The sequence below is a fragment of the Coregonus lavaretus genome, assembly GCF_964263955.1.
Source record: "Coregonus lavaretus genome assembly, chromosome: 39".
NCBI lineage: Eukaryota > Metazoa > Chordata > Actinopteri > Salmoniformes > Salmonidae > Coregonus > Coregonus lavaretus.
The window spans coordinates 10,157,514-10,174,587 of NC_140026.1; the positions used below are offsets into that span (position 1 = coordinate 10,157,514).

The 17,074-nt window shown below is 40.9% G+C and overlaps 1 protein-coding gene across 1 annotated transcript; it reads right to left on the reverse strand.

Annotated features, from left to right (window-relative positions):
- Nucleotides 1-6,198: 6,198 nt before the first annotated feature.
- On the reverse strand, nt 6,199-16,656 carry LOC311113238 (uncharacterized protein). The gene is made up of 3 exons (XM_084156444.1): nt 16,387-16,656; nt 13,309-13,761; nt 6,199-7,916 (listed from the first exon to the last, which is right to left on the reverse strand). Exons 1-3 carry the CDS (start codon nt 16,550-16,552, stop codon nt 6,628-6,630), a joined length of 1,908 nt encoding a protein of 635 aa, XP_084012570.1. The 5' UTR covers nt 16,553-16,656; the 3' UTR covers nt 6,199-6,627.
- Between the last annotated feature and the right edge of the window lie 418 nt (nt 16,657-17,074).

A 17,074-nucleotide genomic window follows, 5' to 3' on the forward strand; every position in this document is an offset into this window, starting at 1 on the left:
TTTGAGTGAGTAAGAGTGGGAAGAAAAAAAAAGATCTGGGGGGGTGTTTTTTTCTCTCTCATCTCTCTTCTTTTCAGACAGACATTAGACGCTGTCATTCCATTTTTTTTTTTAGGCGTGTTCTGTGCGTTGGAGACTTTACGCAGAAGCGTGGCAAGAACGTTGGAGTATGTAACACGCTTGAACTGCCAGTTTACCCAAAGTTATGCGTTCTCATGCATTCTGCCTCCTACAACAACCATAAAGAATGTCAGCTATTCTGTAGCGTGTTTCCTCGGCAGGCCCGGTCCTGGGCGATATGCTGCCCTAGGAGAGACCTCCAAAAATTGTTGCCCTCCATTGATCCCGATCCCCCCCCAATGTAGAATAGTAGCCTAGGCTATACATTGTCCGCCACAATGCACTTTTATTCATGCTAATCCATGTAGTAGCCTGCCGTTTGTAAAACAGGCTGTTGCATTGGCTTAATAGTCCCTGATACCTGACAAAAACATACATTTACATTTTTGTAATTTAGCAGACGCTCTTATCCAGCGCAATTTACAGTAGTGAATGCATACATTTTCGTACTGGTCCCCAGTGGGAATCAAACCCACAACCCTGGCAGTGCAAGCACCATGCTGTACCAACTGAGCCACACTGTAATATAAGCTACCAAAGGTAGTGCTAAGCTTCCTTTAAAGTACATTTTAATACATTTGCCAAAAATTATATAATTACTCGTCTATACAGAAATACATAAAATAATTCAAAATACTTCACCAGAGAGTAAGACTTAGCCACAGAGGATCATTAGCTTCTTTAAAAATGTTTTAATGTGTTTGGTTTTAAATAACAAGTGTGTAGGCCAATGCCTAGTTGGGAAGCAGCAACATGAGCAGCAGAAATGGCAATAGGCCGAGCTGATTGTTGAGTTGCAGCTGTCAGTCAAAAAGCCTCTAAAAATATGTGTGAAGATGATGTGTCTCGAGTATAACAATTTGAAATGTTATGACAAGAAGAAGTGGGAGGGGGAGGGGGGGGGGGTGTGGCGAAGATATAAGCTGGTCTCTCTCCAGAATGCGCTGAGCTGTTTCCCGCCAATTCTTACGTATTTATTGTGTGAATTGTTTGCCCTTTGATCGTTTATTGGTATCAATTCCTCATTACATACAGTACCGGTCAAAAGTTTGGACACACCTACTCAATCAAGGGTTTTTCTTTAGGCTTGGTGCTCACTAAATCAGTAGGCTATTAAACACTCAAACAGGCAACAGAAGCAGGATCTGTCTTATTTCTGTAGATATATACACTACCGGTCAAACGTTTTAGAACACCTACTCATTCATGGGTTTTTATTTATTTTTTACATTGTAGAATAATAGTGAAGACATCAAAACTATGAAATAACACATATGGAATCATGTAGTAACCAAAAAAGTGTTAAACAAATCAAAATATATTTTATATTTGAGATTCTTCAAAGTAGCCACCCTTTGCCTTGATGACAGCTTTGCACACTCTTGGCATTCTCTCAAACAGCTTCATGAGGTAAGTATTCAGACCCTTTGATATGAGACTCGAAATTGAGCTCAGGTGCATCCTGTTTCCATTGATCATCCTGGAGATGTTTCTACAACTTGATTGGAGTCCACCTGTGGTGAATTCAATTAAATTCAATTGATTGGACATGATTTGGAAAGGCACACAGTTGACAGTGCACGTCAGAGCAAAAACCAAGCCATGAGGTCGAAATAATTGTCTGTAGAGCTCTGAGACAGGATTGTGTCGAAGCACAGATCTGGGGAAGGGGTACCAAAACATTTCTGCAGCATTGAAGGTCCCCAAGAACACAGTGGCCTCCATCATTCTTAAATGGAAGAAGTTTGGAACCACCAAGACTCTTCCTAGAGCTGGCCGCACGGCCAAACTGAGCAATCGGGGGAGAAGGGCCTTGGTCAGGGAGGTGACCAAGAACCCAATGGTCACTCTGACAGAGTTCCTCTGTGGAGATGGGAGAAACCTCCAGAAGGACAACCATCTCTGCAGCACTCCACCAATAAGGCCTCTATGATAGAGTGGCGCGGGAAACTCTGAGGGCCCAGAATAGGCTAGTTGATACGATGTTGCAAGTTCGCTATAGCGACAGCTTTGGGCCGGACCCAGTTGATTGACTTGATACAATGCTGCACTTCACTAGCGATAGCGCAAGTCAAGACAGATAGAAAGATAGAAAGGGAGGCAGACAGCTGGAGTAGAGAGATAAATGCAGTTTTTTTTTCAATCGCATTCCTCTGTTTTTTTTAAACATGTCGGCTTTATGTATTTTTACTTAGTTGACAATGGAAGTTATAGCACAATGGGCACACACCGGTTGAATCAACGTAATTTCAATGAAATTACATTGAACCAACGTGGAATAGACGTTGAATTGACATCTGTGCCCAGTGGGAGGCCTACTGCTGCATTTGGCCATAAGATTTTCTCTGAGTTCCATTTGCCCATTTCTTTAGCCGCCAAATGGCTCACAGTGTCCATAGGGCAGAGGCTTGTGCTCCTGCATTAGATCAATTTTAGATTTGTATCATTTTACTTCAGATTTTTATTATTAACCACGTGACAATAAAAAATAAAATAAAAAAACTATTATTGAAATGTAACTGTTCCACAAAAATGCGCATGATGAAAATCATAACTGGCGCGCAGATCGGTAGAAATGATAGAATAAATGTAAACTTCCCCAAAAATTGAAACTCTCTGCGTCAGATGGTTTATCAGGCGTTGCGTTATCTTGGGAAATGCAGTTTTTTTTGTATATTTTGTTTTAGCCTTGATCAGCTCAGAAACTGACGAATAGACTGGACACTGGAAATCGATAATCAACAGTTTAGCCCACTGAGTGACGTCACTCCCGGACAGCAGTCGTGAGTAGCCTACTTTTCATTCCATTGGCTATTATTCCAAATTACTTTGACCTGTCCTATTTTTAGGATATGTGTGTGTTAGTTAACATGTTCATTCATATTCACATCAAACTGCATTTTTATTTGATGATGTAAAAAGTGTCCGTCTCATATTGTCATAAATTTGGTCGCCCTGTTGGTTACAGAAAAGGCCACAAAGGTTACACAGCAAAAAAAACGTTGGGTTATTTTCACAACCCAATAGATGGGTTATGGCTGTTGGGTCCTTTTTATTCAGTTATTTTCTGCATGTTGGGTTGTTTTAGTAGTAACCCAACACTGGTTTGGGTACAAGTCAATGCATCTCACGACAGGCAGTTGTAATTAAAACCCAATGGACGGATGCCGGGTGACGTCAAATCACTGCAAAACCCATTGGCACCTGTGGTGCCACTGGATAGCGACAATGGGTATGTTAACCTTTTTTATTTATTGTAATTGAAATGAACCAATTGTTTAGCGAGATTACATGGCTACCGCAATCGTTATTTAACCCTCCCGTTGTCCTAGGGTCAAAATGACCCGCCACTGTGTTGAACCAACTTTATTTAATTTTTATATTTTTTGGATCATTTGTGATGAGAAGGAGGCAGTGATACTTTCTTTAAAGTCTCACTGCCTCCTTCTCACAAATGATCCCAAAAATATAAAAATTAAATAAAGTTGGTTCAACACAGTGGCGGGTCATTTTGACCCTAGGACAACGGGAGGGTTAATATAATTTTGGTGACTTCACAGCAATTGCTAGACAGCAAGCATTAGCTAGCCAAATCAATACGAAATTTAGCCAGCTAGCAGGCTCCGCTAACATTAAAGTAAGTTTATAATTCATAGCTACACTATTGTCACAAGAGTTTTAAATGAAAGAGGTCTAAGTTACCTCTAACTACTAATTGTTTTATTGTTACAGCCACTGACTGTGTGGGACAACAGAGTGGAAAACCAGGTCCTGATTTAAGATAGCTATTGTCAAGGTGAGTCCAATGATGTGTATATAAACCATGGATACAACTATTGAATCTTAATAATCACATTAACATTGTATGAAAAATAAAGATTGTTTTCAATGCATTGTCTCATTCATTACTTTTATCATTCAGTATCATTTAAAATTTTATTTAAGGGGGTAGATTATTAATGACGACAAGAAAATAAATCAAATTAATATAGATAACCCAACGTGAGGTAGGTGCTATACATTCTAACTTCCCTCTCTCTCCTACCGGGAACAGAGTATACCAACCCCCTGACACACAGGCCTTCTCATCCTCTAGACACAATGAAGAGTGGACACCTGTGGTGGCAATAGTCTCATTCACTCTCTTCTCTCTCTCTCTCTCTCTCTCTGTGTGTTCTCTCTCTCCCTTTCTCCCTCTAGAGCCTGGTATTAACTGATAAGTGTCACTTTCCCTACCTCTACAACATGGCTGTGTCCCAACTGTAACCCTATCCCCTATATCAACTGTAACCCTATCCCCTATATAGTGTACTATGTTTGACCAAAGCATTATGAGCCCTGGTCAAAACAAAAGTAGTGCACTACATCGGGAATAGGGTGCCATTTGGCACCCACAGCAGGTGTTCTGTTCCCGAAGAAAATATAAATTATCAGAGAAACATATTTAGAGTTTATTCTTCTTTCTGCCAACGATCAATATATTGGGTCATAATATTGACAACTAATGACTGTAGAAATTATGATGTTAAAGAGTAAAGACATACACAGCTGTGCCCTTGGGTCCATGTTCCCTATTGGCCTGATTAGTGGGTGAAGTTCTGAGAGGGGTGGAGAGATTGACAGAGAGGACGAGGGTGGGGAGAGTGAGGGAGGGTGGGTGGGTGGGTGGGGAGAGTGAGGGAGGGTGGGTGGGTGGGGAGAGGGAAAATAGAGAGAAAGGGGGAGTTGAGAGAGAGAGAGAGGGAAAAGAGAACGGTTAAAGAAATCAATTTCTCGTGGAAAGATTCTGCGTGTAAACAGCAAACTTTCATGAGAATTTGACTTCTGGGTAACCAAGATTAGAGGAAGCATAATTCGACAGTCGTTAAATTAGGTTATGAAAAGAGAGAGTATGAGAGGAGGATAACAATTGAAGGAAGAGGGAGAGATGTATGAGGTAGTGTAAATCTCTCTCTCTCTCTGCCAAGGACTCACAAAGACACATTGTATCGGCGCGTACATACACACAACGTTCCCTCTCTCTTTTTCCCCTCACACACAATTACACTCTCTTAGTGTTAGATTAAACTGTAAAATGCAGCAGAGATGTTGACTTGTAAAGCTCCTCTGTGGCTGCAGAAGCCTAGTTCTGGGTTGACGACTACTATACTTACACAGTACACTGCACTTCCTTATGTAGTGGGTCCTACACCGCCATCTAGTGGTCGCTTGGTGCTATTACTGCACTGATACTGTAAGCTGAGCAATAGTTAAGAACGGGGAAGCAGGTTGGGAGGAGTTTCTATTAGGACCATGTTTTACCCTGTGAGTCTAAACCCTTAGATTTCAATATCTACTAAAGCTAACATATGAAATTGTTTTAAGATGGTCATAAAATGTATCATTTAGCCATTTTTGATTTTGGAATTTTAGGAACCCTGTAGGTATAAAAAAAAAAATTAATATATATATTTGATTAAACATAATTTGGCCTTCACTGCTATAGCCCAGAGAAAATGCATTGAATAACACATTCATAAATGGCAAAACAGACAGTCAAAAAATAAATCTTAAAAGGAACAGGGGTTTTGAAGTGCCTGTCCTATATCTAGGAGATAAGAGAACCATGCAGCGTCAGTCGACTCTAGGGGGTTTTAAAAGGGGCAATCTGTGATTGGTACATCAATTTTTGGACTTTGGACAGTCACACCGCCACAGAACACAAAATAAATCTGAACCTAAAATGCTAAACATGTTTTACTCTATTGTTTGTAAACAATGTAAATTGCTAACAAACACTGTATATAGCCTCATAACATGGTTAAAACTATTATATGGGTGATCAGTCCTGGCATCCAAAGATCTGTCTGAATATGAGAGTTTACATTTCTCCAACCCCACCCCTCAGTTGTTTACCAAAACAGTGGCAGGTTTCCCACTTTGTTCTTGTTTTAACTGCAGAGGGGTACACTACAAAGCAGGGTCAATGAGCCAGATAACTTTGATAAGCAACCAGAAATAACTATTGGTTCATTTAAGAAATCTACACTTACATATGTTTTTTTTGATTGTTGAGCCAATTAGACCATGCCCATTTGGTGCTCATCTTTCTCAAAATAAAGCTATTTCAGAATATTTAAGGAAGTTAACTAGCTAACTTGCTAAATCATGCATTGTAGTTTAATACACCTCTGATTGTCCCTTTAATGAACAAAGTAGCAACAGGCAAATTAGATTAAATTAAATTAAATCTATCTATGAATTTGAGTATTTACAATTCTCCAACCCCATCCCTCCGATGTTCACCAAAAACAGTGTCGGGATGGCTGCTTTGTTGTTGTCTGAACTGCAGATTGCCCCTTTCATGAACAAAGTAACAACAGGGACATAGATACATTAGATAATTGGTGTGACATTGGACTGAGCAGGATAAGGAGGACCAGTTAGAGTCCACAGGTGATCTTGGGTGTATCTCAATACTCTTAGTCCACTCTCTGGGTGTATCTCAATACTCTTAGTCTCTCTGTCCTAATTTTCTTTCTTTGTTCCTTCATCTTCTCTTTCTTTGTGGTTGTTTTTGACATGCCTCAACAGATTAGTCTTCTGAATGAATCTTTTACCACAGACTGAGCAGCCATGTTGTTTCTCTCCTGTGTGAGTCAGTTTGTGCTTGGTTAGGTTCCTCTTGACACTGAAGCTTTTCCCACAGTCACCACAGCTATACGGTTTCTCTCCTGTGTGAGTCCGTATATGTTCAATTAGTGTCTTCTTGACACTGAAGCTTTTTCCACAGTCACCACAGCTAAAAGGTTTCTCTCCTGTGTGAGTCCGTATATGTTCAGTTAGTGTCTTCTTGAGATTGAAGCTTTTCCCACAGTCACCACAGCTAAAAGGTTTCTCTCCTGTGTGAATCAGTTTGTGTCTGGTTAGGTGCTGTTTGAGACTGAATCTTTTCCCACAGTCACCACAGCTAAATGGATTTTCCCCTGTGTGAATCAGTTTGTGCCTGGTTAGATGCCCCTTCAGACGGAAGCTTTTCCCACAGTCACCACAGCTAAATGGTTTCTCTCCTGTGTGAATTCTCATATGCCTGGACAGATGACCTTTTTGTTTGAAGGTCTTGCCACAAACCGAGCAGGTGCAGGGTTTTCCACCATGACAGAGTCTGACATGAGTCTTCAGTTTACAGGTGGAGTTGTAGAGTTTTTTGCAGTAGCGGCATTTCCTGAGTCTCTTCTTGGTGAGAGTCACATGCCTCTGCAGGTCAGCTTTCAGAGCAAACGTTTCACCACAGTCACGGCAGTTGTGAGTTTTTCTAGATGTGGTGCTGGGTTTGGAACAGTGTTTCTCCAATAGTGGGCTGGGATCCAATGGTGGACTGCTGTCAAATTCTACTGGGTCTCTGCTTACGGCTGAGCTGTGGCTGGAGGCATTGTTCTGATTATCTGGAGGGTCACAGGGAATGTCCAGACCCTTTAGGTGGGTCAGAGTGCCAAAAGGTTTGAGATCCACTGGTTTAGAGTCACTCTCTCTGTTCTCCACAGTCTGGGTTTGGGGAAGAGTCAAGGACCAAAGTGGGTCCTCCTGATCACATTCACTTTTCACACAGGGAGGAGTAAATATGAACCCTATGATATCAGCATCCAGCCCTTGAAGCTGCTCTTCCTCCTGACTGGTCCTGAGTTCCTCCTGTTCCTCTTTAATCTGTGTGGGCTCTGGGTCCTCCTGCCCCAGACTGGGGCTCCACTCCTGCTCACAGTGCTGCTGCTCAGGGGGAACCTCCTCTTCAGAGACAGAGAGAGAGAGCTGCAGGGAGTCTGGAGGGAAGGAGAGGAGGAGCAGAGGTTACCTAGCTATACAGCCTTGATCCAGAGGTTACCTAGCTATACAGCCTTGATCCAGAGGTTACCTAGCTATACAGCCTTGATACAGGGGTTACCTAGCTATACAGCCTTGATCCAGAGGTGACCTAGTTATACAGCCTTGATCCAGAGGTGACCTAGCTATACAGCCTTGATCCAGAGGTGACCTAGCTATACAGCCTTGATCCAGAGGTGACCTAGCTATACAGCCTTGATCCAGAGGTTCCCTAGCTATACAGCCTTGATCCAGGTTACCTAGCTATACAGCCTTGATACAGAGGTTACCTAGCTATACAGCCTTGATCCAGAGGTTATCTAGCTATACAGCCTTGATCCAGAGGTTACCTAGCTATACAGCCTTGATCCAGAGGTTACCTAGCTATATAAAACCTCAGAGTTCCGACTCTGCTGCCTACAGCCGTTAGGACTGATTGAGGATTTATATGTCATATAGGATATGTAATTTAGGGTCATGTTGTAAATTCCTATTGTCATTTATTTTATCTAAACTGAACAAAAATATAAACACAACATGCAACAATTTCAAAGATTTTACTGAGTTTAAGTTCATATATGGAAATCAGTTAATTTAAATAAATAAATTAGGCCCTAATCTTTCACATGACTGGGAATACAGATATCCATCTGTTGGTCACAGATACCTTCCAAAAAAAATAAAAGTAGGGTCGTGGATCAGAAAACCAGTCAGTATCTGGTGTGACCACCATTTGCCTCAAGAAGCGCGACACATATCCTTTGCATAGTTGATCAGGCTGTTGATTGTGGCCTGTGGAACGTTTTCCCACTCTTCAATGGCTGTGTGAAGTTGCTGTATATTGGCTGGAACTAGAACAAGCTGTCGTACACGCCGATCCAGAGCATCCCAAACATGCTCAATGGGTGACATGTCTGGTGAGTATGCAGGCCATGGAAGAGCCATGGCCTGTTCACCCCGCTATCATCCGGAAGGCGAGGTCAGTACAGGTGCATCAAAGCTGGGACCGAGAGACTGAAAAACAGCTTCTATCTCAAGGCCATCAGACTGTTAAATAGCCACCACTAGCCGGCTACCACCCGGTTACTCAACCCTTCACCTTAGAGGCTGCTGCCCTATATACATAGACATGGAATCACTGGCCACTTTAATAATGGAACACTTGTCACTTTAATAATGTTTACATACTGCTTTACTCATCTCATATGTACAGTTGAAGTCGGAAGTTTACATACACCTTAGCCAAATACATTTAAACTCAGTTTTTCACCATTCCTGATTTTTAATCCTAGTAAGAATTCCTTGTCTTAGGTCAGTTAGGATCACCACTTTATTTTAAGAATGTGAAATGTCAGAATAATAGTAGAGAGAATGATTTATTACAGCTTTTATTTCTTTCATCACATTCCCAGTGGGTCAGAAGCTTACATACACTCAATTAGTATTTGGTAGCATTGCCTTTAAATTGTTTAACTTGTGTCAAACGTTTTGGGTAGCCTTCCACAAGCTTCTTACAATAAGTTGGGCCCATTCCTCCTGACAGAGCTGGTGTAACTGAGTCAGGTTTGTAGGCCTCCTTGCTCGCACACGGTTTTTCAGTTCTGCCCACAAATGTTCTATAGGATTGAGGTCAGGGCTTTGTGATGGCCACTCCAATACCTTGACTTTGTTGTCCTTAGCTACAACTTTGGAAGTATGCTTGGGGTCATTGTCCATTTGGAAGACCCATTTGCGAAGCTTTAACATCCTGACTGATGTCTTGAGATGTTGCTTCAATATATCCACAAAACTTTCCTTCCTCATGATGCCATCTATTTTGTAAAGTGCACCAGTCCCTCCTGCAGCAAAGCACCCCCGCAACATGATGCTGCCACCCCCGTGCTTCACGGTTGGGATGGTGTTCTTCGGCTTGCAAGCGTCCCCCTTTTTCCTCCAAACATAACGATGGTCATTATGGCCAAACAGTTCTCTTTTTGTTTTATCAGACCAGAGGACATTTCTCCTAAAAGTACGATCTTTGTCCAAATGGGCAGTTGCAAACCGTAGTCTGGCTTTTTTATGGCGGTTTTGGAGCAGTGGCTTCTTCCTTGATGAGCGGCCTTTCAGGTTATGTCGATATAGGACTCATTTTACTGTGGATATAGATACTTTAGTACCCGTTTCCTCCAACATTTTCACAAGGTCCTTTGCTGTTGTTCTGGGATTGATTTGCACTTTTCGCACCAAAGTACGTTAATCTCTAGGAGACAGAACACGTCTCCTTCCTGAGCGGTATGACGGCTGCGTGGTCCCATGGTGTTTATACTTGCGTACTATTGTTTGTACAGATGAACGTGGTACCTTCAGGCGTTTGGAAATTGCTCCCAAGGATGAACCAGACTTGTGGAGGTCTACTGTTGATTTTCCCATGATGTCAAGCAAAGAGGCACTGAGTTTGAAGGTAGGCCTTGAAATACATCCACAGGTACACCTTCAATTGACTCAAATGATATCAATTAGCCTATCAGAAGCTTCTAAAGCCATGACATAATTTTCTGGAATTTTCCAAGCTGTTTAAAGGCACAGTCAACTTAGTGTATGTAAACTTCTGACCCACTGGAATTGTGATACAGTGAATTATAAGTGAAATAATCTGTCTGTAAACAATTGTTGGGAAAATTACGTGTCATGCACAAAGTAGATGTCCTAACCGACCTGAGTGTATGTAAACTTCCGACTTCAACTGTAAATACTGTATTATATTCTACTGTATTTTAGTCAATGCCACTCCGACATTGCTCATCCTAATATTTATATATTTCTTAATTCCATTCTTTTACTTTTTAGATTTGTGTATTGTTGTGAATTGTTAGATACTACTGCACTGTTGGACCAAGGAACACAAGCATTTCGCTACACCCGCAATAACATTAGCTAAATATGTGTATTTGACCAATTCAATTTTACTTGAAGTATAGAGAGATCCTTGATGAAAACCTGCTCCATGACCTCAGACTGTAGCGAAGCTTCACCTTCCAACAGGACAACGACCCTAAGCACACAGCAAAGACAACGCAGGAGTGGCTTCGGGACAAGTCTCTGAATGTCCTTGAGTGGCCCAGCCAGAGGCCGGACATGAACCCGATGTAACATCTCTGGAGAAACCTGAAAATAGCTGTGCAGCGAAGCTCCCCACCCAACCTGACAGAGCTTGAGAGGATCTGCAGAGAAGAATGGGAGAAACTCCCCAAATACAGGTGTGCCAAGCTTGTAGCGTCTGAAAAATTATTTCAGTTTTTCATAACTTTGCAAAAATATCTAAACGGGTTTTCCTTTGTCATTATGGGGTATTGTGTGTAGATTGATGAGGAAAAAAACGATTTAATCAATTTTAGAATAAGGCTGTAACGTAACAAAATGTGGAATAAGTCAAGCGGTCTGAATACTTTCCGAATGCACTGTAGTGTTATATATGTGTTGACCTTTCATTTTAGTCTGATAGTTTGTATTGCTCTCTGTTGGAGAGTATAGGTTCCTTATATAGTTGAAGTCGGAAGTTTACATACACTTAGGTTGGAGTCATTAAAACTCGTTTTTCAACCACTCCACACATTTCTTGTTAACAAACTATACTTTTGGCAAGTCGGTTAGGACATCTACTTTGTGCATGACACAAGTAATTTTCCCAACAATTGTTAACAGACAGATTATTTCACTTATCATTCACAATTCCAGTGGGTCAGAAGTTTACATACACTAAGTTGACTGTGCCTTTAAACAGCTTGGAAAATTCCAGAAAATGATGTCATGGCTTTAGAAGCTTCTGATAGGCTAATTGACATAATATGAGTCAATTGGAGGTGTACCTGTGGATGTATTTCAAGGCCTACCTTCAAACTCAGTGCCTCATTGCTTGACATCATGGGGAAAATCAAAAGAAATCAGCAAAAACCTCCGAAAAAAAATGTGTTGACCTCCACAAGTCTGGTTCATCCTTGGGAGCAATTTCCAAACGCCTGAAGGTACCACGTTCATCTGTACAATCAATAGTACGCAAGTATAAACACCATGGGACCACGCAGCCGTCATACCGCTCAGGAAGGAGATGCTTTCTGTCTCCTAGAGATGAACGTACTTTGGTGCGAAAAGTGCAAATCAATCCCAGAACAAGAGCAATGGACCTTGTGAAGATGCTGGAGGAAACAGGTACAAAAGTATCTATATCCACAGTAAAACGAGTCCTATATCGACATAACCTGAAAGGCCGCTCAGCAAGGAAGAAGCCACTGCTCCAAAACCGCCATAAAAAAAGCCAGACTACGGTTTGCAACTGCACATGGGGACAAAGCTTAAGGACAACAAAGTCAAGGTATTGGAGTGGCCATCACAAAGCCCTGACCTCAATCCTATAGAACATTTGTGGGCAGAACTGAAAAGGCGTGTGCGAGCAAGGAGGCCTACAAACCTGACTCGTTACACCAGCTCTGTCAGGAGGAATGGGCCAAAATTCACCCAACTTATTGTGGGAAGCTTGTGGAAGGCTACACGAAACGTTTCACCCAAGTTAAACCATTTAAACGCAATGCTACCAAATACTAATTGATTGTACGTAAACTTCTGACCCACTGGGAATGTGATGAAAGAAATAAAAGCTGAAATAAATAATTCTCTCAACTATTATTCTGACATTTCACATTCTTAAAATAAAGTGGTGATCCTAACTGACCTAAAACAGGGAATTTTTACTAGGATTAAATGTCAGGAATTGTGAAAAACTAAGTTTAAATGTATTTGGCTAAGGTGTATGTAAACTTCCGACTTCAAATGTACAAACACCTCATTTTTTATTTGTACATGTGTCTTGTTCTAGTAGAATTACATCTATATGTACTGTTCTATCTGATATGACATCTAGTGGCCCTTTGGGTTACTTTAGATTACGACAGGTGTCTGTAATTATCTCTGGCTCGCTAAGGCTGCCCAAGTCTGATCTTTTCCCCATTAATTGGTCATTTGACCAATCAGATCAGCACAGAAAATGATCTGATGTGATTAGTCAAAAGACCAATTAGTGGGAAAAAAACTATCAGAATTGGTCTGAATAAACGCAGCGTTAGTGGCCTTATCTGTCCCACTGTTTGTAGAGATTTGCTCTGATGAAGGTTGAATGATCGAAAGCCAATAAAGACATTTGAATCTGTTTCTTTTTTTCCTTTCTTAAGTCAGTAAATTCTAGAACCTATTTTCATACATTCAAATAACTTCCTGGTTTTCGTGACACAGACACGATTTTATCCATGTACAGTAAAAGTAAATAAAACCATCTTAATTGAGTAGAACTGTATGAAGCTATCAGAAGATCTACATACAAACCTATTTTACATAGTTGTATCTCCGGTGAGATCCGCAGCAGTCTCCGTAGTCGATCATTCTCCTCCTGGTACTCCGCTACTGTTTTCGCAAATGCCCCAGAAATCTCCACAGCAGCAAACGCTGTTAAACGCTCATTTAAAAACTCTCGAAACGACTGTAGTTTAGAGATTTTCAGTGGACTGAGAGTTGGGTATTCAGCTAGTATGGCTTCTTGAAGTGGGTCCTCCTGATCACATTCACTTTTCACACAGGGAGGAGTGAATATGAACTCTATGATATCAGCCTCCAGCCCTTGAAGCTGCTCTTTCTCCTGACTGGTCCTGAGTTCCTCCTGTTCCTCTTTAATCTGTGTGGGCTCTGGGTCCTCCTGCCCCAGACTGGGGCTCCACTCCTGCTCACAGTGCTGCTGCTCAGGGGGAACCTCCTCTTCAGAGACAGAGAGCTGCAGGGAGTCTGGAGGGAAGGAGAGGAGGAGCAGAGGTTACCACAGTCCCCAAATCCAGAACTAATTCTAGAAAGCGTCCAGTATTATATAGAGCCATTGTTGCATGGAACTCTGTTCCATCTCATACAGCTCAAATAAACAGCAAACCTGGTTTAAATAAAACTGATAAAGCAACACCTCACGGCACAACGCCTCTCCCCTATTTGACTTAGATATGTTGTGTGTATGTATTGATATGTAGGTTACGTGTGCCTTAAAAAAATGTTTGATGTAGTTCTGTCCTTGAGCTGTTCTTGTCTATTAATGTTCTGTATTATGTCATGTTTCATGTTTTGTGTTGACCCCAGGAAGTGTAGCTGCGCTTTTGCAACAGCTAATGGGAATCCTAATAAAATACCAAATTACCACATTATGAGTCATAATACCCATAAAACCTAACGGTCAAACAGGGAAATGGTTCTAAACGTTTTTCCACCATTCATTTTTCCCATAGGGGATTTTACAATGACTTAAAACAAGGACTGTGTTTCATGTAGGCTTACCCTGGCGTGACGTTTTGATAACTGTGTAAATCTCTCTAGGACAAGGTGACTTTTATCAATATAAATAGAGAGTAAATAGAGCTGAATATCAGCGGAGGCTCCTCAGAGCAAGGGGAAGACTATCCTCCTCAGTGAATTTCATAAAGATAAAAATTGTGAAACATTAAAAAAGTTAACCTTTTTAGATAAAACTATACTGAATATACTCACATCACCAAATAATCGATTAAAACACACAGTTTTGCAATGAAGGCCTACAGTAGCCTCAGCAGCACTATGTAGGGTAGCACCATGGTGTAGCCGGAGGACAGCTAGTTTCCGTCCTCCTCTGGGTACATTGACTTCAATACAAAACCTAGGAGGTTTATGGTTCTCACCCTCTTCAATAGACTTACACAGTAATTATGAAAACTTCCGGACAACGTCCTCCAACCTATCAGAGCTCTTGCAGCATGAACTGACATGTTGTCCACACAATCATAGGATCGGATAATTAATCTAGTACTGAAAGCATAAACTGCAGCTAGCTAGCACTGCAGTGCATAAAATGTGGTGAGTAGTTGACTCAAAGAGAGAAAGACAATAGTTGAACACTTTTGAACGAATTAATTTCTTCAAAAATGAAGGAGAAAAATGAAGGAGAAGCTAGAGAGAGAGCTAGCTATATTTCGTATATATTTCACTTCCACTTTCTTAGCTAGCGAACGCAGCTAGCTAGTTTAGCCTACTCAAACACCCAGCACAAACAGAGAGGAATTCTATGTTAGCTAGCTGGCTATGGCTATCCAACACTGGAACTCTTCCAAGTCAAGGTAAGCTTTACGTTTTATTAATTGATTGCCACCGGGGCCCACCGGCATAACTGGTCAACTGCTTGCTGACTACACTGTACTGCATGATTGTAGAGGGTTTACTAACGTGTTAGTTCTAGTAGCTATGCTGACTATGACGGTTAGTGGTTATGATATGAAGGTTTGGCTTGTAAAGATTGTTTCGCCTTGTCACAGACAGCTGATGTGTTGTGCATTGAAGGGAAAAGGTGAGAGGAGGAGAGCATGTAAATGTGAGAAGGAATTATAGCTACAATATTCAAAGAAGGTATTGTAGCTACAACGATAAAAGTGATTATACTGTTTGTATGTGGATGCTATGAAAGTGAACTGTGTTTATGTGTGATCAGGGGTGTATTCATTCCGCCGATTCTGTTGGAAAATGTTTCTTAAACGGAAGCAAACGGAACAAAACGGGGATAAAACATACCTGAATTTACCCAATAGAAACTCTTGTTTGTAACTGTTGGACTAATGATTACACCCTAGATCCGCTAGATGCAGGCAAGAGTGTGCAAGGCGGTATTAAATGTGTCGCTGTCTGTCACCTTGATTACTAAAATATTTCTCAACATCTGCATCATTGTTTTAAACTTTCATTCATAAGTTAGTTTGTAGCAACCTCATGATGGTTATATGGAAAATGTGAGTATCATGTAGTAGCCTAAACCTATCAATGTTACATTGAGCTGGGTGAATGGAATTTGAATAAGTCATTCAATATGCTGTAATAGAAATAAGGCCGTGCTCATTAAACAGAACTGACCGCCACTGCCGAATATATTGCTAAAAGTCACCTTGTCTGATAGAGAATTACAAGGTTATCAAAACGTCATGCCAGTGTAAGCCTACACGAGACACAGTCCTTATTTCTAAGGTTTTTCTCAAATCCCCCCCCCCCCCCCAAAAAAAAAACAATGGTGGATAAAACGATTGGAACCAATTCCCTGTTTGCTCTACACTGGCTTTAGGGTGGGGGTCAATTTGAATTTCAAGACTAGGTAAACTATCATTCCAATTCAATAATTAAAAACTAGAATCCTTTTTCAATTACTTCTCAGTAATTGGAGAGAAGTTATTTACTTTAAAGTTTATTCATTTTTGAATTATAAATTAAAATCACTTCCTGTTTTTAGGACAATGTTTTATCCATACACGGTAAGTTTAAAAACAACTTCTTAAAAATGGATGATGTGGTGATCAGTTAACAGTTCATCAATAAAGTGGAACTATAGCTAGCTATCATTATCTACCTACGAACCTATTCTACATAGTTGTATCTCCGGAGTCAAACGCAGCATTCTCCGTAGCTGATCATTCTCCTCCTGGTACTCCACTACCGTTTTCTCAACTGCCCCGAAAATCTCCACAGCAGCCGCCGTTAAACGCTCATTTAAAAACACACGCAACAACTGTTGTTTAGACATTTTCAGTAAAATGAGAGCAGAGTAGCCTATTTAACTTAGTCAGTATGTCTTTCTTTAAGCCACACAAAAATAACTCGTTACCAATCCTACTTCCGTGTTCTAGTGAAGGAATCTAAGGACATCCTTTGTTCTAGTAGTTGGTGACGAACCCCAACAGCGCCGCCAGCTGGATGGGAGTTTACTGTGCAAGGCAGCCTACAGACCAGTAGTAAAGGAAAACGATGACTACATGTAGATAAACAGTGGTTATCATTACTATAGGATGATCTGGGGGAATCAATTATTCATCAGGAGTCAACTGTTTATCATTACTCCATACAAGATTAAATCAACATGAATGAGCAGCATTAGGTCAGAATTTATGAGAAATACTCTTGGACAAATGCAAGGATAACTTTTCTGGAATTGTTTTTCATTTAATGTATCAATTACATCAACCTGACCAAAATCAAATGATCAGATATTCCTGTTTCTAATGAAGGGAAAAATTAAACAGACTTTGAACAGCAGACCTGTGAATTT